This window comes from Lagenorhynchus albirostris, chromosome 19 (genome assembly GCF_949774975.1).
Source record: "Lagenorhynchus albirostris chromosome 19, mLagAlb1.1, whole genome shotgun sequence".
Lineage (NCBI taxonomy): Eukaryota > Metazoa > Chordata > Mammalia > Artiodactyla > Delphinidae > Lagenorhynchus > Lagenorhynchus albirostris.
This window is the reverse complement of record NC_083113.1, coordinates 4,077,601-4,097,534: the sequence shown is the minus strand read 5'-3', so window position 1 is coordinate 4,097,534 and position 19,934 is coordinate 4,077,601. Positions and strand designations below refer to the sequence as shown.

At 57.2% G+C, this 19,934-nt stretch overlaps 1 protein-coding gene across 3 annotated transcripts; it reads left to right on the top strand.

Moving 5' to 3' along the window:
• The first annotated feature begins 3,007 nt into the window (after nt 1–3,007).
• On the top strand, nt 3,008–17,533 carry ZNF444 (zinc finger protein 444). 3 transcript variants are annotated; one of them, XM_060130177.1, is made up of 4 exons: nt 3,008–3,033; nt 9,990–10,323; nt 14,803–14,887; nt 16,360–17,533. In XM_060130177.1, exons 1-4 carry the CDS (start codon nt 3,008–3,010, stop codon nt 16,941–16,943), a joined length of 1,029 nt encoding a protein of 342 aa, XP_059986160.1. In that variant the 3' UTR covers nt 16,944–17,533. The 3 variants fall into 3 exon arrangements, with proteins under 3 accessions (XP_059986160.1, XP_059986161.1, XP_059986162.1); XM_060130178.1 differs by lacking the exon at nt 3,008–3,033 and adding an exon at nt 3,095–3,205; XM_060130179.1 differs by lacking the exon at nt 3,008–3,033 and adding an exon at nt 9,489–9,559.
• Nucleotides 17,534–19,934: the final 2,401 nt, after the last annotated feature.

The window sequence follows — 19,934 nt, the reverse complement described above, 5'->3', positions numbered from 1 at the left end:
GACACACCCACTGTGTGATGCTGGAGCTCGGAATGGACCCGGATTATGTTTGCCGTCTGCCCCTGTATTCTCTGAGCCTGCCCAGGAGCTGTCTTTATAATAAGTGCCCAGTACACAGGAATCGGACAAGTGATGAGTAGAGGATAGTCTGTGGTGAAATAAGCTGTTTCGTTCGTTACATGGTGGTGGGCTGGGGGTGGGGTGGGGTCAACTTTGCATCCGGGTTGGGCTTGCCTTCATTAGTGACTCAATTATAGGTAAAGTGAAAAATAGCTAATGTTTATCGACTGACGCCTTACTCTCTGCCAGGCAGTGTCCTAAGTGCTTTGCATGTATTCACTCGTGAATCCCCACAGGAACCCTGAGGAGTGGTTACTATTCTAGCGTGTGGCTGAGGCGTGGATGCACGTGAGGAGCATAAGAATGCCCTGGAGGGCTTGTTAAAACAAAGTGCTGGCCTGCCCCCTGAGGTTCTGAGTTGGGGGCCGAGAATTTGCATTTCTTATTTATTTATTTAGGCTGCGCTGGGGTCTTAGTTGTGGCACGTGGGATCTTTAGTTGCAGCATGCGAACTCTTAGTTGCTGCATGCATGTGGGATCTAGTTCCCCCGACCGGGGATAGAACCCACGCACCCTGAATCGGGAGCACAGAGCCTTATCCACCGGACCACCAGTGAAATCCCAGAATTTGCATTTCTAACGGGCTGCTAAGGGATGCTTTGCAGCTGTTTTGGGGACCGGACTTTGAGAACCGCTGTTAGAGGAACATTTGCTTGCCAAGCCCCTGCACTCCTTCTGCGGGGTGCCCTCTTGTAATTTGCACAAAGGCACCACATAAGCTAGAGGAATCCTGGGTCTGAAAGGGTCCGATTGAGTCAAGGGTTTAAGATTTTTTTGTTTTTGGCTGCACCGTTCGGCATGCGGGATCTTAGTTCCCCGACTAGGGATCGAACCCATGTCTCCTGCAGTGGAAGCTCGGAGTCTTAACCACTGGACTGCCAGGGAAATCCAAGGGTTTAAGTTTTAAGAGGCGCCTTCTGAGGAATGGACACACAAAATGTGGTCTATCTATGCAATGGAATATTATTCAGCCTTAAAAAGGAAGGAAGTTGTGACACCTGCCATGACGACATGGATGAACCTTGAGGACATTATGCTAAGTGAAATAAGCCAGAGTCACAAGAGACAAGTACTGTATAATTCCACTTACTTACTTGAAGTGTCTAGAATAGTCAAATTCATAGGGAGAACGTAGAATGGTGGCTGCCAGGGGCTGGTGGCAGGGGGAATGGGGAGTCAGTTTCAGTTTTGCAAGACAAATCGCGTTTTGGAGATGGATGGTGGTGATGGTTGCACAACTATGTGAATGTACTCAATGCCATGGAACTGTATTCTTTTTTTTTTTTTTGGCTGTGCCGCGCTGCTTGTGGGATCTTAGTTCTCCGACCAGGGATCAAACCCGTGGCCCTGCAGTGGAAGCGCAGAGTCTTAACCACTGGCCCGCTAGGGAAGTCCCCTGGATTCATTTTCTAAGAGGGGAGAAAACTGGGGGGAAAGCAAGCTTCTTTGCTGGGGGAGGGGCAAAACATTCTCCTCTGCCCACCTTAAGGTTTGAGATGTCCCTTAAAAAATCCAAGTGGAGGGCTTCCCTGGTGGCGCAGTGGTTGAGAGTCCGCCTGCCGATGCAGGGGGCGCGGGTTCGTGCCCCGGTCCGGGAGGATCCCGCATGCCGCGGAGCGGCTGGGCCCGTGGGCCATGGCCGCTGAGCCTTCGCGTCCGGAGCCTGTGCTCCGCGGCGGGAGAGGCCACAGCGGTGAGAGGCCCGCGTACCGCAAAAAAAAAAAAAAAAAAAATCCAAGTGGAGACGTCAAGTGGTCAATCAGAAGTGAGTGGGAACAAAGATCAGTGTTTTCCTGGAGCAGAAAAGATGCCTGTGTGGCTGGAACACATTGGGCAAGAGGGGAGAAGTGGGCAGAGAGGTGGGCCAGGGTTGGTTAGATCACAGTGAGGAGGTTTGGTTTTCACCCGCTCTCGGACAGGAGGTTGTGACTCAGCCACTGACCGCTTGTGAAACCAGGGGAAAAGTGATTGTCCATCTAATGAATGATGGTTACGCGCCAGCCACTGTCACACCCTGTCTGCACACCAGTCCGGGCGGTGGAGGTGGGAGCGAGGGGAGTGTCCTTCTCACCCTTCCTGCACCGAGGAAACGAGGTGTGGATCAGGCGTTGACTAGCCCTGGGTCCACGCGGCTCCTGGGTCGTCCTCCGGCCTGGAACCGTCTGTGCACGGAGCTCCAACTCATCTTCCCGTTGCTGAAATGGGGAGACTGAGGCCCTGTCCAACGGGGGCACGTCGAGGACTTTCAGGCAGTTCCCTCCCCGACTCAAAGGGGGGTAAACTGAGGCCAGACACCGCGTGCCGGACTCACAGAAAAGATCAGGGCGCCTGGGTCGGCCCCCGGCCCACACTCCCCTGAGGCCGGCAGCCGGCTTACGTTCGGATCGCGCATCAACCTCAGACCGCGCATCAACCTCGGACATCACTGCTTCTGCCCGGGTGGGGGTGGGGTGAAACGCGACCCGTTGTCAAGGAGACGTACCCCGCAGGCCCTGATTGGCGTAGAACTCAGGCCCGGGCCGCCCGCTCCTAGGGTACAGAGGCCCCATTTCCTGGGGGCCAGGAGCCTCCAGCCTCCTCCAGTTTCCACGGCAACGCCGCCATGGCTCCTCCTTCTCCCTTCGCCCACCGGCTCCCACCTTCGGCACGTCTGCGCATGCCCGGGGCCCGCCCGCGCGCGGGCCAATGGGAAGACCTACTCGTGCATTCTCGGAAATGTAGTCCAAACCCTGGCGCTCTGAAAGGCCATGTTTGCGAGGACCCATAGGCCGCTGGCAGACCTTCGATGCATCTTGGGAAATGTAGTTCCTGCTCTGGCGGAGCCATTCGGGGACGGGAGTGAGTGCGTCGCCACGGCGAGAGCCAATGGGAATCCACTTTTGCCGCGATGCTTCGTGGGAGATGTAGTTCTGGGTGAAGCCGGCGGGGTAGTTGGGGGAAAGGACCACTGGGTTTCTGGGAGTGTTGGGGGGAGGGGGACAGATGAGTTTGGCGCAAAGCCTGCCGGGGCATGGAGTCCTGGTGAGCTTTGTGCGCATGTGCGAGGTGGCGAGGGGGCTTGGGGGGCCTCGCCCGGGAGAGTGAGGTGAGTGAGGGGGGCAAGGAGGGATTGGAGGGGGCCGGTTGGACGAGCTTTGGGGAGAGGGGGGCTGGAGGCCGGAGGAGGAAGGAACGGGAGGGTTGGGGGAGGGAGTGAAAAGGGGGCCCGAGAAGAAGGGGGAGGGGGAGGGGAGCGTGAACGGGAGGGGGAGGGTCGGGAAGTGGGAGGGGGTTGTGGGTCCCGGAGGCGGAGAACGCGGGGGAGAGTTGGAAACTGAGGGGGGGTAGTGGGGGAGGGTCGGGAAGTGGGGGGAGGGGGAGGGGACTCCAGCAACGGGTGGGCTGGGCCCTGCCGAGGAGTCCGGGGGCGCCGGAAGGACCGGGTCGGAGAGGTTTGCTGGAAAGGGCTCTGGGGGAGGGTCGTGGTCCAGACGTGGGTGGGGTGCAGGTGGTTCACGTCGTGCATGTCTTTACAAGTTGGGTCTCACTTTTGTGGAGTTGTGAGATTCCCGAGGATGAGCTGAATTGTCCTCTTTCTTTCTTTCTTTCGGGTGCCCTCCCCCCCCCACTAGCTTGTTGCAAGGGACTAATTTCGTGGGCGTGCAGTGCTTCAAGGCTGTGTTTGCTTTTGTTAACGTGTGAGGCTGCCCTCCTCCCCGTCAGCCCCCATCACCCTCTTTTATTTGCTATTTTAACCCCTGCTCTTGCTCATACTTGGATTTAATGTGTGTGCTTCTGATCGAAGCTATATCCCTAGCACCTCACCAGGTAACAGTAATAGTAAAGGTTAACTCTGGTTGAAGGCTTGCTTAGCACAGCTGGGTGCTGTTCTCAGCATCTTTGTTTTCCTTACATCTTGAATTCTTACTGCTACTCTTGGGTATGACTTCTCTCCCCATTTTACAACTCGGGAAGGGAGATTTAGTGTGTAAAAGGTTCTATACCTTGTCCTGGGACGACTAGCTGGGAGAGGGCAGGGCTGGGATTTGCTCCAGGGCCCTTTGCTCTGAGTAAATATTTGTTCAGTGGACCGGTGGTTCTCCACCAGGGTCAACTGTTCCTGCCCCCCTCTCACCTCGAGGCACTCTCTGGAGACATTTTTGATTGTCACAGTTGGGGAGATACTGCTGGCATACTGTGGAAGGAGGCCAGGGATGCTGCTAAACACTGTAGGTTGCATAGGATGTCTGCCACACAGAATTGTCCAGCGCTAAATGTCACTAGTGCAGGGGTGGGAAGCCCAGGCGTGGGTCAGCAGGTCTTCACTGAACGCTTACTCTGTGTGGGATGGGGGCTTCTTCTAATTCATGCTCCTAGCAACCCCTGTGGGGAAGGAGTTACTCTTAGATCTGTACTACAGGTGGGGAATTTAAGTCCAGAGCGGGCCCAAGGTCACACCACCTATAAATGGCTGAATTAAAAGCGGAAGCCGGGCAGGCAAGCTCCAGAAGCTGTGTCTCTTTGTTTTTTCCATTTTTTTTTTTGCGTTTTTTAAAACTTATTGCAGTTTAGTTGATTTACAGTGTTGTGTTAATTTCTGCTGTACAACAGAGTGATTCAGTTATACACATATATACATTCTTTTTTATTTTGTTTTCCATTATGGTTTATCACAGGATATTGAATATAGTCCCTATGCTCTACAGTAGGACCTTGTTGTTTATCCGTCCTATATATAATAGTGTGCAACTGCTAATCCCAAACTCCCACTCCATCCCTCCCCCACTCCCTTGGCAACCACCAGTCTGTTCTTCCAGAGCCCTGCCTCTTAACCATTAAGTTAATGCAGCAGGCGTGGGCTCTGGATTCGAATCCTGCCTCTCTGTCGCTCTCTGCATGTCCATTTCTCTCCTTTACAGTGGGGCTCATCTCCCCAAGTCGCAGGGCTGTTGGGAGGGACGGGTGGGGCAGAGTAAGACACGGGCGTCGTGGTGGTCTCCTGAGGCCTCCGGGGTGCCTGGTGGGGCTGGATGATGCTGCCGGGACACACAAAGGCGTGTCACAGCTGCTTTCGTGGAGGCAGCACAGAGCGCTGTGGCAGCTGCTGGAGCCACTGGGCCTCACCGAACAAGAGGAGTTGCTTTCCACAGCAGAGGGACCTTTTGTGTGTGTGGATGTATTTTGCTTTGTTTCTTCTTGTTTTTTGTCAAGCTATAATTGACATATATTCATTTCAAGTATACAACATAACGGTTTGATATTTGTATATATTGCAAAAGGATGACCACAATAAGTCTAGTTAATATCCATCGCTATACAGAGTTATAGAATATTTTTTTCCATGATGAGAACTTTTTTTTTTTTTTTTTTTTTTTGCGGTACGCGGGCCTCTCACTGTTGTGGCCTCTCCTTTGCGGAGCACAGGCTCCGGACGCGCAGGCTCAGCGGCCATGGCTCACGGGCCCAGCCGATCCGCGGCATGTGGGATCTTCCCGAACCGGCGCATGAACCCGTGTCCCCTGCATCGGCAGGCGGACTTTCAACCACTGCGCCACCAGGGAAGCCCAATGATGAGAACTTTTAAGAGCCGTTCTCTCAGCAACTTTCTTTTTTTTTTTAAGATACATATTTTTTAATGCTTTTTTTAAAAAAAATTATTTTATTTATTTATTTTTGGCTGTGTTGGGTCTTTGTTGGCACGCGCGGCCTTTCTGTAGTTGCGGCGAGCAGGGGCTGCTCTTCATTGAGGTGTGTGGGCTTCTCATTGCGGTGGCTTCTCTTGTTGCGGAGCACGGGCTCTAGGCGCGTGGGCTTCATTAGTTGCCGCGCGCGGGCTCAGTAGTTGTGGCTCACAGGCTTAATTGCTCCACGGCATGTGAGATCTTCCCGGGCCAGGGCTCGAACCCGTGTCCCCTGCATTGGCAGGCAGATTCTTAACCACTGCGCCACCAGGGAAGCCCAACTTTCAAATATACAACAGAGTATTATTAACTATAGTGGCCAAGTGGTACTTTACATCCCCAGGAATTAGTTCTTTTGTAACTGGGAGTTTGTAAGTTTTGATTCTTTTCACCCATTTTGCCTACCAGCGCCCCCACCCCTGCTTCTGGGAACCACCAATCTGTTAAGTGTATCTATGAGTTTGCTTTATTTTTGTTTTTTTTGGATTGCACATGTAAGGGAAATTATACATTTGCCTTTCTCTATCTGATTTATTTTGTCTTAGCATAATACCCTCGAGGTCCATCCATGTTTTCACAAATAGTAGGATTTCATTCTTTTTTATGGCTGAATAATATTCATTATATTTATTTATATATGTATTTATATTTGTATATTCCGCTTTATATATATATATATACACACACACACACATATATATATATATATTTTGCATCTTCTCTGTCCATTTATCCATCAACGACACTTAGGTTGCTTCCCTGTCTTGGCGGTTATTGTAAATAATGCTGCTATGAACGTCGGGGTGCATGTGTTTTTTCAAATTAGTATTTTTGTTTTCTTTGAATACATACCCAGAAGTAGAATTGCTGGATCAAACGGTAGTTCTATTTTTTTTTTAAACCTATTTTTAAAAAAATTAATTACTTATTCTTTTTTTTTTTTCTTGGCTTATGTTGGGTCTTTGTTGCTGCGCGCGGGCTTTCTCTAGTTGCAGCGAGTGGGGACTACTCTCTGTTGCAGTGCGTGGGCTTCTCATTGCGGTGGCTTCTCGTGTTGCAGAGCACGGGCTCTAGGCGCATGGGCTTCAGTAGTTGTGGCATACGGGCTTGGTAGCTGTGGCTCGTGGGCTCTAGAGTGCAGGCTCTGTAGTTGTGGCGCACGGGCTTAGTTGCTCCGCGGCATGTGGGATCTTCCCGGACCAGGGATCGAACCCGTGTCCCCTGCATTGGCAGGCGGATTCTTAACCACTGCGCCACCAGGGAAGTCCCCAGTAGTTCTATTTTTAATTTTTTGAGGAACCTCCATAGTGGCTGCATGGAGTGACCTTATTTATCAGTCAGTATGTGCTTTCTCAGGAGCAGCCCCTGAGCTTGGTGACCCTGGGACCTAGGGAAGAGTCCGTGTGGCCCTGCCTCAGGGGCTAACCTTGGACAGCTGAGAGCGTGGGTCCCTGAGGTCACAAGACCCTTCAGCGTGATTCCCAGGGCCTCACTCACTCAGGTGAGACTCCACTCCTGTCCCGGAGGGATCTTTCTCACAACAGAGCAGGCTTCTCTGCCTCTTGAGACTCGGCTCTGGCCCAGGTCTTCTGGGAAATCTTTCCTGCCGCTGCTGGGCTAGTCAGTCCTTAAATGGAAGGATGGGTGGGTGGAAGGTGATGCTGTGACCAGCTCCAGAGCCAGACAGACGCCAGTGTGAGTTCAGCCCCTGCCACTTATTAGCTGGGTGATTTTGGGCAAGGCCTTCACGTTCTCCATCTGCAAAATGGGGGCAATAATGCTGATCACACAGGACCGGTCATCCTATAAATTTTCTGTCAGTGCCAACCAGCATGCTGGGCTCTGTATATGTGGCCTCTTGCCCTTGCAACGCTCAAATTCTAGCAAGGGAAATCAGCGCCCAGATATGGGAAGACCAGATCTTATTAAACGCTGAGATGAAATTAATACGGTGACATGACAGTAACTGCAGGGGAGGGTGTGTAGGTGATTCAGGGAGGCTGTCCAAGGAGGGAAGGATGGCATCTGGGCCTCAGAGGTGAGAAGGAGCCAGTGGAGCAAAGTTGGAGGTAGAGAATGGCAGTACCAAGGCCCTGAGGTTGGGCCAGCCTTGAGTCTTAGAAGATCATCAGTGCGTGGCAGACAGGCATGGCTGTGCGCCAGTAAAACTTGACTTAAACAAACAGGCTGCAGGGACTTCCCCGGTGGTCCAGTGGTTAGGACTCTGCCCTTCCAATGCAGGGGGTGCAGGTTCAATCCCTGGTTGGGGAACTAAGATCCCACATACCACACAGTGTGGGAAAAGACAAACAAGCAAACAAGAAAACACAAAGCAAAACCCAGGCTGCAGGCCAGTGGCTCCTGAAGGTTTTAAACTCAGGACCCCTTTCTACTTTAAAATTTTTTTGAAGACCCCCCCAAAGCACTTTTGCTTACAGGAGTTACATTTATTGGTATGTGTCATGTTAGAAACTAAAGCTGAGAAAATTTCAAAATATTAATGCATTTAGAAATTGCAGTAATCAACTTTCCATATGTTAAGATTTAAATTACACTTTTTTTCTTAATTTTTTTAAATTTGTGTGTAGTTGATTTACAATGTTGTGTTAGTTTCAGGTGTACAGCAAGGTGAGTCCATTATACATGCATATATAGCCACTCTTTTTCAGATTCTAGTCCCATATAGGTCATTACAGAGTATTGAGTAGAGTTCCCTGTGCTATACAGTAGGTTCTTATTAGTTATATATTCTATATATAGTAGTGTGTATATGTCAGTCCCAATCTCCCGATTTATCTCCCCCAGCAAATGACAGTTTATTTCATTTATTTTTTAAAAATAACACTTTTTAAATGAAAAATAACCATGTTTCCCCAAACGAAAAGCTGGAAACATGGCATCATTGTCTTGCACATCTCAGTGTCTGACTTGAACAGCTGGGTTCTCCCATCTGCCTCTGCTCGCAGCCTGTGGCCTCTGGAAGGCCCCAGCATACACGAAAGAGGCTGGGAACCTGTGTTAGGAAAATAGTTCTGACCTCGAGGTACCCCCCGGAAGGATCTTGGGGATCCCAGGGGTCCCCAGGCCATTCGAGGACCACAGTTCTAGGCCGGGGTTTCCTAGGGGCTGGGTCTTTCTCTGCTGGGGGGCCGTCCTGTGCACTGTAGGGTCCTTAGCAGCATCCCCAGCCTCCACCCACCGGATGCCAGCAGCACCCCCACCCCCATACAACGAGACCTTTCTAGATGCCTCCCCGGGGTAACGTCACCCCTGGTCGAGAGCCACCGCTTTGCGTCACCCCACGACTGAAGCCACTGCACGTCTGTTTCCTCCTTCAGGAAGGGGAGGAGGAAGTGGAGGGCACACGGCTTCCTGGGGGCGCCGGGGCGCAGGTCTTACAAAAGGAGAATGGGGAGAACGGATAAGGGGGGCCTCTTGCAGTCTCTCGCGTTTCCCTGTACGCAGACGTGATTGGGGGCCCCTGAGCGTCGTGGCCTGCTGGGCGGCCGTGACAACACCACCGACCAGGCAGCTTCAACAACAGACGTTTATTCCTCGCAGTTCTGGAGGTTGGGCGTCCGGGATCAGGTGCAGCCAGGCTCGGTGTCTGGTGCGGGCCTCTTCCCGGCTTGCAGACGGCTGCTTCCTGCTGTGTCCTCACACTCAGGGGAGACAGATCTCCGCTTCCTACGAAGACGTTAGTCCTGTAGGAGCCCGGTCTGATGACCTCATTTAGTCTTAATTTCCTCCTAAAAGCCCCATCTCTAAATACATTTGGGGTTAGAGCTTCCACATGTGAACCTGGTGGGGGGTACGGACGGACATAGTTCTGTGCACCCTGGCTAGTAAGGAAGAGATTGGGGGGGCTTGGAGCAAGCATCCTAGGGTGTCTGCCTCGGGGACGTGGGTTGGGACGTAACCAGGCATCGATGGTGGTGATGACAACTCACATTTTCTCGAGCATGTGCTACGTGCCGGGATCCGTTCTAAGATCTTGGTGCGCGGGGAGGCTGCGGGGGTAGAGGGAGGACAGGGAGGCCACACGAGGCCGGCGAGCGCGGCGCCGCCGCCGCTCCTGGGTGGGCGTGGGCGGCGCGCACGCATGCACGCACGGAGCGTGGTTTTCGACCCCATGCCCATGGCAGAGGCAGGGGCTTCCGGGGGATGGTCGGAGTTGGGTTCTCACCGCTACCCTTCCCCCCCCGACAGGCGCTGCCGTCCCGCCGGCCCCATGGAGGCCCCGGCCGCCCAGCCTGTGAAGCAGGAGTGCCGGGCCGCCGAGGGCCTGACCCTGGACTCGCCGTGGCACCGCTTCCGCCACTTCCACCTGGGCGACGCCCCGGGCCCCCGCGAGGCGCTGGGCCTGCTGCGCGCCTTGTGCCGGGACTGGCTGCGGCCCGAGGTGCACACCAAGGAGCAGATGCTGGAGCTACTGGTGCTGGAGCAGTTCCTGAGCGCCCTGCCCGCTGACCTCCAGGCCTGGGTGTGCAGCCGGCGGCCCCAGAGCGGGGAGGAGGCCGTGGCCCTGCTGGAGGAGCTCTGGGTGAGCGGAGGCGGCTGGCGGGAGGGGCCTGCACCGCCGCGTCCCCCCACCCCGGGCCTGCCGTCTGCCTTCCCCAGGGCCAGGGGTCCTCAGCTCCACACTGAGACAAACACAACAGGCTCCGTGGGACCCTGAGGTCCAGGGTGTGGTCGAGTCGGGTGGGAAAGTCAGGCCAGCGAGGACGTTTAGAGGGACTGTACACAAGCCCACCCTCCTGATGCTCAGTGCAAGTTCGGGGTCCCCGGGACCACCCTCAGGTCTCACAGCTCAGTGGAAGGACTCAGAGCTCCATCCTGCGCACAGCTGTGGCTGGTCACAGCGGAAGGACACAGATTAAATCAGCCGAGGAGGGGGCAGCAGGGCAGGGTCCAGGAGGGTTCCTCCCAGGGGATTCGTGGGCGGTGCCAACTCCTGGCGACAACGTGTGCAAGACACAGGGAGCATCACCAACCAGGGTGCTCCCCGCACCTCCGCGCCTGGAGGTGTTGGGGCTCCAGCCCCCGCGAAAGGCTGAGCGGATACCGTGTGGCCCAGAGCCTTCACATGAATTACGCTGTTGGAGTGTCCAACACGGCCCAAGGCCCCTGGCAGGAGGATGTGCTGAGTGAGGGCTCAGTGGTTCCCCTCCCAGCAGGTGAGGGCAAAGGCCAGACGCCTCTCTGGGTAAGGTCAGCCCTTGGCTGCACCCCAGGGGTCAGCGGGCTGCAGCCTGAGGGCCATATCTGCCAGCCTCTGGGGCTGTGGTGTGACACAGCCTCACGGGACCACGGCCTCACCATCCACTCTCCTGGGGGCAGAGCTGAGCAGTCGCGACAGGGACCAGAGGGCCCGCAGAGCCGAAAATCTTTGCCCCCTGGCCCTTTCAGGGAAAAGCCTGGGCACTGGGCAGGTACCAGGTGATTCGCGTGTGCAGAGTTCGGGGGTCCCAGGACCACCCCCGGGTTCAGTCGTTCATGGGAAGTACTCAGAGCTCGAGGAAAGCTGCTGTTCATCACAGTGAAAGGACACAGATTAAAATCGGCTGAGGGAGCAGGCGGATGGGGCAGGGAGACCCTCACGGAGCTTCCTCGCCCCGGGTCACGTGGACAGCATGAGTATTGCCAACCAGGGGGCCTCCCCAGCCTCTGTAGACATGGCTTCCCAATCGGGGAGGCTGACCTTAATCGCAGGTCCGTCTGAAGGTCAAGCCGATACAGCAGGGCCAAGCCTCCCCCAGATCGCACTATCAGCATGGCCTGCCTGTCCCCATGCAGTCCTGAGGGGTGGGCACTGGAGGCTATCATCCTCTCCATTTCAGAGATGAAGGTATGAGGCTCAGAGAAGTCGAGTGACTTGCCCAAGGTCACACAGCCAGTTGGGGGGCGGGTGAGAGGGACAGAACCCATGTGCTGTGGCCTGAGATCCCTGCCTCTGTCCCCTGCTGGGTGCCAACACCTGGCCCAGCATCTTCCTGGGGATGGGGCTCAGCCTTGGCACAGTCCAGCATCCTGTGCCTGTGACCCGGAAACAGAGAGCCCGCAGGCCACCTGCAGGCCCCCCCCCACCCCGAGCAGTAGAAAGTTCCCAGGCTTGTGTGCCCGGGAATCGCAGGGTGGCCGGTCAGTGCAGCTTCCCAGGCTCCACTCCGGGGCGAGCCAGCCCGCGTCCTGCTCCCACCCTGCCTGCACACCGGCAGGCGTCACCTGGGGTTACTGGGCCCCACTGAGGCCAGGGAGCTGGGAGCTCGGCGTCCACCAGTCTGAGCGGGGTCTCCTGGTGAGACCATGTGCTGCCCACCTCCCCCCACAACTGACCCCCCCGTGGGAAGTAACTCGCTTGGGCCCCCCAAGCAGGTCTGTGGCTGGAGGCGCCCAGGACCCAGGTGGCCCCGTGCCAGCCCCACCCCACACCTCGGCACGCCCTTGTCTTGACCCTCTTCCTCGAGGAGCACGTCCTGAGCCATTGGAGCGAAGGCAGGTGGCTGGACACCTCCATCCCTCTGTCTGTGCACTTGCTCAGTGTCCATTGAGGGCTGCGGTGAGAGGCTCCGGGGGTCGGGACCCTCTGAGGTGGTGGGGATGTAAAATGGTGCAGCGGCGGTGGGGGGCAGTCTGGCAGTTCCTCGGGTTGAACGTGGAGCGGCCACGTGGGCCAGCAGCCCCACTCCTGTGTGTGAACCCAGAGAAGTGAAAACACGTCCACACGTGCCTCACATGCGATACGACCTGAGTGGTAGCAAGTCAGTGTCACTTGTAACAGCCAAAAAGTGAAAACAACCCTCACATCCACCGGCTGGTGAGTGGATCAGCAGAACGCGGCCTGTCCACGCAGCAGGACACCACTCAGCCATAGAGGAGTGAAGCCCTGACGGGCTACACCGTGGGCGAACATCAAAAACACGAGGAAAACATGAAAGAAACCGGTCACAAGGACTTTCCGTGGCATGATTCCGTTGCCGTGAGATTCACAGAAGAGGCAGGTCCATAGAGGCGGGGAGCAGATTAGCGGTTCCCGGAGGCTGGCGGGGAGGAAATGGGGAGTGACTGCTGACAGGGACGGGGTACGGGGGCTGGGGGTGATAAAAATATTCTCGAATCCATCGTGGTAATGGTTGCACAACGGAATGTACCAAAAACCGGGGAATTGCAATTTAAGTGGGTGAATTCTCTGGCATATGAGTCATGTCGCGATAAAGCTGCTGTTTATAAAAAGATTGGTGCCAGGCTCAGCACAGAAGTGGGACAGGCCAGTCCCCGCCCTCCTGGAGCGTGCGAGCCAGGCAGCTCCAATGGGAGGACGACCAGGCCTTTTGCGGGGAAAATGACCATACCAACTCTTCCCGACATCTGAAGAGGAAGGAACGTCCCAGCTCATTCTACAGGGCCAGCGTTTTCCTGGTACCAAAAACAAGGAAAGACAACTGTAGGCCTTCTTCCTTAATCTCAAAATAATGATGTTGAGTGAAAGAAACTAGACCCTCCCCCCGAAGAAGTACCGATTTACTGTATGGCTCTATGAACATGAAGTCCTAGAAGACAGAGACCACTGTATCGTGCCGGGAAGCCCATCAGTGGTTGCCCTGCTGGAGGGAAGTGGGAAGGTTACGGATGTGCACAGGGAAGCTTGCGGGGCCACGTGTGCGTTCTGGGGCTTCGTGAGCACATACGCACGTGGAACTCGGGTCGTGTGCCGTGAACCATGTGCATTCATTGTACGCGTGTCACGCTCCGGTGAAGCTGCTGGGAGTGCAGTGTGGAGGGTACCAGGATGGGGGCGCCCTTGAGCCTGCGGGAGGTGGCAGAGCCGGCGCTTGGCCAGGGCCTGCAGGGTGTGTAGGAGGGCAGGCCGGGCACGGGTGGGAATGGGGCTCCAGGCAGAGGGAAGAGCGCGTGCAGAAGCGTGGGGCTTTGAGCGCCTGGCACACCCAGGACACCATTGGCCCTTTGCTGTTGCCTGGGCTTGGAGGTGCAGGCGGGGACCCGGGCAGAGGTAGGAGCTGAGCGCGTGGCAGTGACCAGGCCACAGCAGACGCGAGTGACGTGGCAGCACCTGCGTTGCCGTAACGCCCTGAGCCACACTAGTGTGCTGCAGTAGCAAGGTGACCGCGTGGATTCTCCCGCCACCACCAGACAAGGTGGGCACTTAGGGATCCCTAACGACGAGCTTTCATAAAAGGCCCTGGAAGCTTCCTACCATCTGCTCGCCAGCTGGCAGAATTGTCGGCATCGCTGGTCTGCAGCCTAACAGCTGCTTGGGTCCAAAAGCACTGAAACAAGTGAAACGTGAGAAGCGGGGTTGGGTGCCTGTAACCCCTGACAGCTCTTCCTCATCAGCACCAGGAGAATTCTGGTCTTTTCCTGGAGGCATGGGCTCGAGGAACAATGAGAAAGAGTATAAAGGAGCCAGAGTAGTGTGAAGCTTCTTTTTAAACCACTGGTCCTCTGGCTGGTGCCATGCTGCTTGGAGCTGTCCACCGGCTGAGCTGGGAGAAGTTCCCTTCTCAACTTCCTTTATTTTTTGCTGAGTTAAAAGTAGCTTCTCTGTTTTCCTTCTGCATTTTGTCGAGGAGTTTGCAAAAGGCATTAAAAAGCTAAAATAAGATTCAAAGCAGGTGCATCGGTTATCTGCTGTGTAACAAATCGCACCAAACTTAGTGGCTCAGAACAGTAAACATTTGTCATCTCAGGCAGCTTCTGTGGGTCAGGAGTTTGGGGCAGTGCTGGCTGAAGGTCTCTCACGAGGTTGCATTTAAGACCGACTGGGGCTGTCCTCACCTGGAGGCTGGCCCAGGGCTGGAGGATCTGATTCTGAGGCGGCTCCCGCACGCGGTGGTCAGCTGGAGGCCTCCGTCCTCGCCACGTGGGTCTCTCCGTGGGGTGGCCGAGCACCCTCCAGCTTGGCAGCCGGCTTCCCCCGGAGCGAGCGGTAGGACTGAGAGGGAGAGAAGTAGAGGCTGCGGCTCAGGTTGCTCAGTTGGGGTTGTGGTATCTCTGGTTTCAGGGACCAGCAATGAGGGCACCTCGGGATGCGGCAGAAGGCTCCGGGGTCGGCGTGGGAAAGGAAGACGGTGGGGTAACGCCCTCAGGTGAGCAGCTCACTCCTTCCCCACAGCGCTCCCAGCCCCGGGGGGCCGTCTCCTGTCTGCCCTTTATTTGTCCAGTGAACATCCCTGCTGCGAGCCAGGCCCCGTGCTGGCACCAGGACGGGAGCTGAGTCGGACACGCGCTGCTCTGGAGGGCGCGGCGAGCGGGGGGTCAGACGGGACAGCGAGCGCCCATGGTGCGCCAGGCGTGGTCCCGCCAGCTCGCCAAAATCCCGCGCCCGCCCTTGAGATCCCCGGCATCATCAGCTGCCTTTTGTAGCTGCAGGAACCCAGGCCCAGAGAAGTGAAATAACTCACCCAGGTTCAGGTGCCGGCCAAGCCAGGGTTGCACCCCGGCAGCCTGACCCCAGAGCCTTTGAGCCCCAGTTCTTCGCGTGGCGAGACCTCCTGCAGTCATGCTCCTCCTGACCCAGGCACTGTGCAGGACTCTCTTCTCATTGGCCAGCCTGGCGCCGATGCCCGGGCCGGGAGCTGGGGAAGGTGCTGGCTCCACCCCGACCACAGGCATTAGGGTGACGAAGGGAGAATCAGATTGAATCTCGTCAAAGCGGGGAACAGACCCGGGAGGCAAAACCCGAGGATGCCCACCAGAGGCAGAAAGGTGACTCTGGTAGCCGGCCTGGACTCAGGCGCCTCGAGACCCGGTGGGGGAGGGTGGCGCTCCCCTTGTGCCAGGGCTGTGGCTGGAGAGGACGGAGGAGCTGGGGACCATCTCTGAGGCCACGTGTGGAGGTGTCAGGATGGGGGCCCTTCGGATGACACCATCAGGACCTGTAGAGCCCGGGTCGGCGGGGGGGTGCCTGTGGACCTCCAGAGGGGCGTGGGTCGGAGAGGGAGCAGCGCTGGGACGGTGACTGGGAACCCGAGGCAGTGCCCTCTTATGCCGCTCAACGGGGGCCACAGCGGGGGCGGAAGGAGCCGGCACACCAACGTGCTCGGCACCGTGCCGGCTCAGGGGGAGAGACTAACAGGTTTCTATCACACCCGTCCTCGTGTGACACCTAAAGGTTGCTTATCTCCTTGGAATTCCATAGAGCAGTTTGGAAACCTGAAGAAAGGAAATGTGTGGTTCATCCACCCACCCGACTTATCCATCCCCACTTACCCACCCGTGCACCCACGCATCCATCCATCACCCAATCCATCCACTCCAACATCCGTCTACACGCTCTCATTTACCACTTACCTACCTATCGATTTCCTCCTCCCGTCCATCCACCCATCCATTCGTTTACTGGGCACTTACTCTGCACCAGGCCCTGTGCGGTACGGGGACCCAAGGATGAATCAGAAAAGCTGGCGGACAACGCTCTTCCCTCCCGGAGGGCTCCCTGGCGTTAAGCGTTCCCCTCCTGCCCCGGGACCACCCCTCTAGCCAGGACACGGGCCGCCCTTGCGGCCTTCCCTTGCCCAGCTGTGCCCTGCGCCCGCCCTGACTGCACCTTTGCCTGCAGGAGACGCGGCCCCCGTGGCTGAGGAACTGGCGACAGGGGACGCCCAGGCCGCGCGCCCTTACAAGCAGGAGCCGGGCAGCCCCCAGCCAGCGCCACCGCCCCCACCGGCGCCCGGCCTGCCCGCCTTCCTGGCGGCCCCGGGCTCTGCGTCCTGCCCCGAGTGCGGCAAGGCCTCGCTGAAGCCGGCGCACCTGCTGCGCCATCGGCAGAGCCACTCGGGCGAGAAGCCGCACGCCTGCCCCGAGTGCGGCAAGGCCTTCCGGCGCAAGGAGCACCTGCGGCGCCACCGCGGCACGCACCCCGGCGGCCCGGGTCCGGCCCTGCGCCCGCTGCCTGCGCGCGAGAAGCCACACGCCTGCTGCGAGTGCGGCAAGACCTTCTACTGGCGCGAGCACCTGGTGCGCCACCGCAAGACGCACTCGGGCGCGCGGCCGTTCGCTTGCTGGGAGTGCGGCAAGGGCTTCGGGCGCCGCGAGCACGTGCTGCGCCACCAGCGCATCCACGGGCGCGCGGCGGGCGCGGGCGGGGCGGCGGCGCCGGGCCCCGAAGGCGGGGGTCCCTTCCCGCCCTGGCCGCTGGGGTAGCCCCCGCCCTGCCGTGCAACCCCTCCCATCCCTCACCGGCTCCTCTGCCCCCTGTCTCTCTCCTCCACCGGCCCCTCCTTTGTCCGAACCTCCTGGTGCCCTAGAGCTTTCTGTTCCTTCCCAACTCTCACTTTATGTCCCAAACCTCACTCCTGTTCGGATCTCACGCCGTCCTCGTCCTCGCAGTCTCTCCCGCCTATAGAAGGAGACTCCGCAGTCCTTCCCTCTCCCGGCTGGGGGGCAGGACTGGCCAGGAGCAGCAGGCGGGGCCCCTGGTCTAGAGGAGGCTGGAGGAAGGGGACTGGGTCTTGTTCCCAGGAGACACCCCCCAGGACGGAGTGGAGGACGGCTCTGACAGGACACCCCCCCCAGGAGGCACCCCCCCCCAGGAGGCACCCCCCAGGGCAGAGTCGGGGACGGCTCCGGCAGGACAGACCTGGGTTCTGGCAGTGGGCTCCCTGGTCTGGCTTGTCTCTCTGCGAGCCAGAAGGCATGGGATGGACAGAGATGCCTGCCCGTGGGAAGCGTGTCGGAGACGACAGTTCACCAGCATCTGGAGAGTAATAAAGCCACTGATAAGTTGTGCAGACCCCAAGTGCCCTGCGTTCTGTCCTGGGGGCCGCCCTCCCCAAGCTGCCCAGGATGGGAGGGGCGTTGTGGGCCCCACCTCAGACCTTCCCAGCTGGCAGGGCCCTGGGAGCCTGGGCCCAGGGGGCTGGTTCCGTGTCCTTGAGCCCAGAGATGAGATGAACCCCGTGAGAGGTGACAGAGATGAGTTCTCGTGGGGGTCTGCACTGTGGGGGAAACGCAGGCACACGCCACCTTATGGAGCCCACTCACTGCCCCAGGAGCAGGTCTCCCTGCTTCCACCGCACACAGGCCGGACTCAGCGCAGCACCCAACGGCTTGGGTTGGAGTCTTGGCCTTAACAGCTCCCAGGCTCCATGATCTCAGGCCCCTGAGAAGGGGCCCATTCTGGAAACTAAATGACGGCAAACGCTTGCACTGCCAGGCCAGCAGAAGCAGTGAGCACCGAGGGCACCTTTAGTGGCAGGGCTGTCCTTCCACACTCGAGGTGCACGTGGCCATGTCTATAGCAGAGGAAGCCGGCTTCAAGAGGCCACGTCATCTGCTGCAGGACCTCACAAGGGAGCTGGCAGGAGCACAAGGCAGGAGAGTGGAGGTGTCAGGCCACGGGGCTGGGGGCTGAAGACTGGGTCTGACAAGAGCGTGCCATGCGCCAGCCCCTCTTTCAAGCACTTAAAGCCATCAGGTCTTTTAATCGTCATAACCCAAGGAGGCAAGCACTGTGGTTACTCCCGTCATGCAGACGAGGGGCCCAAGTTATCGAAAGGCTGCGTGGTTGGGCCGCAGTCACAGATCTGAGCTGGGTGTCTGGCCCCGGCGTCCTGACGTCTGCTCATCACCCAGCAATAATACTTAGTCCAGTTCCTACCGTGGCTCAGGGGCCCCAGCCTCTGCCGCCAGCACAACCGTGGCTTGGGCTTGTTAAGCCTCCATCCCTGACCTCCGTCTGGGGACCTCCTACCCCAACACACTGCATCCATCAGTGTGGACGGTCCCTCGAGATGTCCCACCCCCTCCACCTTTGTGTCACTGGGGATCACAGTGCCGGATGAGCCTCGGGCATGGTAGGGGTTGGAGGGGGAGAAAACACCTCCGACAGCTGGGAAGATGAAGAGCTCTGACAGCTGGAGGTTCGCCTGTTTCCACGCAGGCACCACCCCCATCCCCTGCCTGCCTGCCGGGGAGCACTGGTCCCACCTTGGCTCCCACACCTGGTGATGGGCCGTGCCTTCCTCCAAGGCTCACACAGTGGCCGGGGTCAGGGTGGGAAGGAGAAGCTGGGAGGCTGAAATGGAACAGAAAGACCCTCTGCACGGCGGTAGGAAGCATGTGCCCGGCTGCTGACGGTGCAGGCGGGCGCAAGCAGAACCAGCTGGCAGGACTCCAGATTCTGTAGCGTGTCAGCATCGTCCGTGGTGGACTCACGCCCTGGCCCCCACCCCACCCCAATAAACTCCCGTGCTCGACCACACACAGGAGCACTTGTGTAGCCCTGTGCCTCGCAAGGCTGTTCAGACGTCCACCCTGGGAGAGGGGGGAGAGGAGGTGCACGCACGCTGTTCAGGAAAAGTTGTCCAAAACCCAGAAATAGGGTGAGAATTCAGCTCTGCAACCTTATAAAATCATGCTAGAGTGTTAAAAAACAACAACAACAACAACACCCCCCCCCCGAGTTTCCTGTAACTCCTTGCAAATGAAACTGTGTCGGGCTAACAGTTGTTTGGAGAGGGGTTGGTGCACCACTCCTGCCAAGTCAGAGGTTAACCGGAACACAGCGAGGTGGGTGTGGGGACCAGGTTTATTGTCTGGCAGACGGAGCAGCCAGGTGTGGAGGTTGACCGTCTGGTGCGGCATGAACCAGTTTTAAGCAGCAGCCCCGCTTCGGCATCCCTCCCCACCAACCACACAGCCCTGGTTCATCCAGTCCTAATCCAGCAAGCGCTGCATGCTGCTGGTCTGTCGTAAAGAAGCCCAGTAAGTCATCAACCCAGCACTGGTAACTATTGGTATGAGATTTTTTTTAAATCAATAATTATGACTTTACTGAATACTACCCGAAGCTGGAGGCAATGAACTAGAAGTATCCGCAGAAGCATGACCTTCTCTCTTCGAAACATTCCGGGCGGTGACAGCAGGGAGAATGAAAGAAAGATAATCAGATCTCTTGCACCACCCCCACCCCACTCACAAAATGGCACAACACATTCCATAAACGCAGGAAAAAAACCAAGATACAATGGGTTCCCCGGGTAACCAGTGAGGAGATGGAGGTCCACAGACCCGCAGAGAATCTACCACAATCCCACAGTCGGCCAGTGAGATGCAGAGATGCCTCCTCACGGCCCCTCTCTTGAGTCAGGGCAACGACTGAAGCTTGACTCCCCAAATCCCTTCTTTTTGGGG

What these genes read in the sequence shown, in the direction of transcription:
- ZNF444 (XM_060130177.1), top strand. Translation starts at nt 3,008, where the DNA reads ATGCTTCGTGGGAGATGTAGTTCTGG. An exon ending in CGTGGGAGATGTAGTTCTGG is followed by an intron (nt 3,034 to 9,989) that starts GTGAAGCCGGCG and finishes CCCCCCCGACAG; the next exon opens with GCGCTGCCGTCCCGCCGGCC. An exon ending in CGGTGGGGTAACGCCCTCAG is followed by an intron (nt 14,888 to 16,359) that starts GTGAGCAGCTCA and finishes CTTTGCCTGCAG; the next exon opens with GAGACGCGGCCCCCGTGGCT.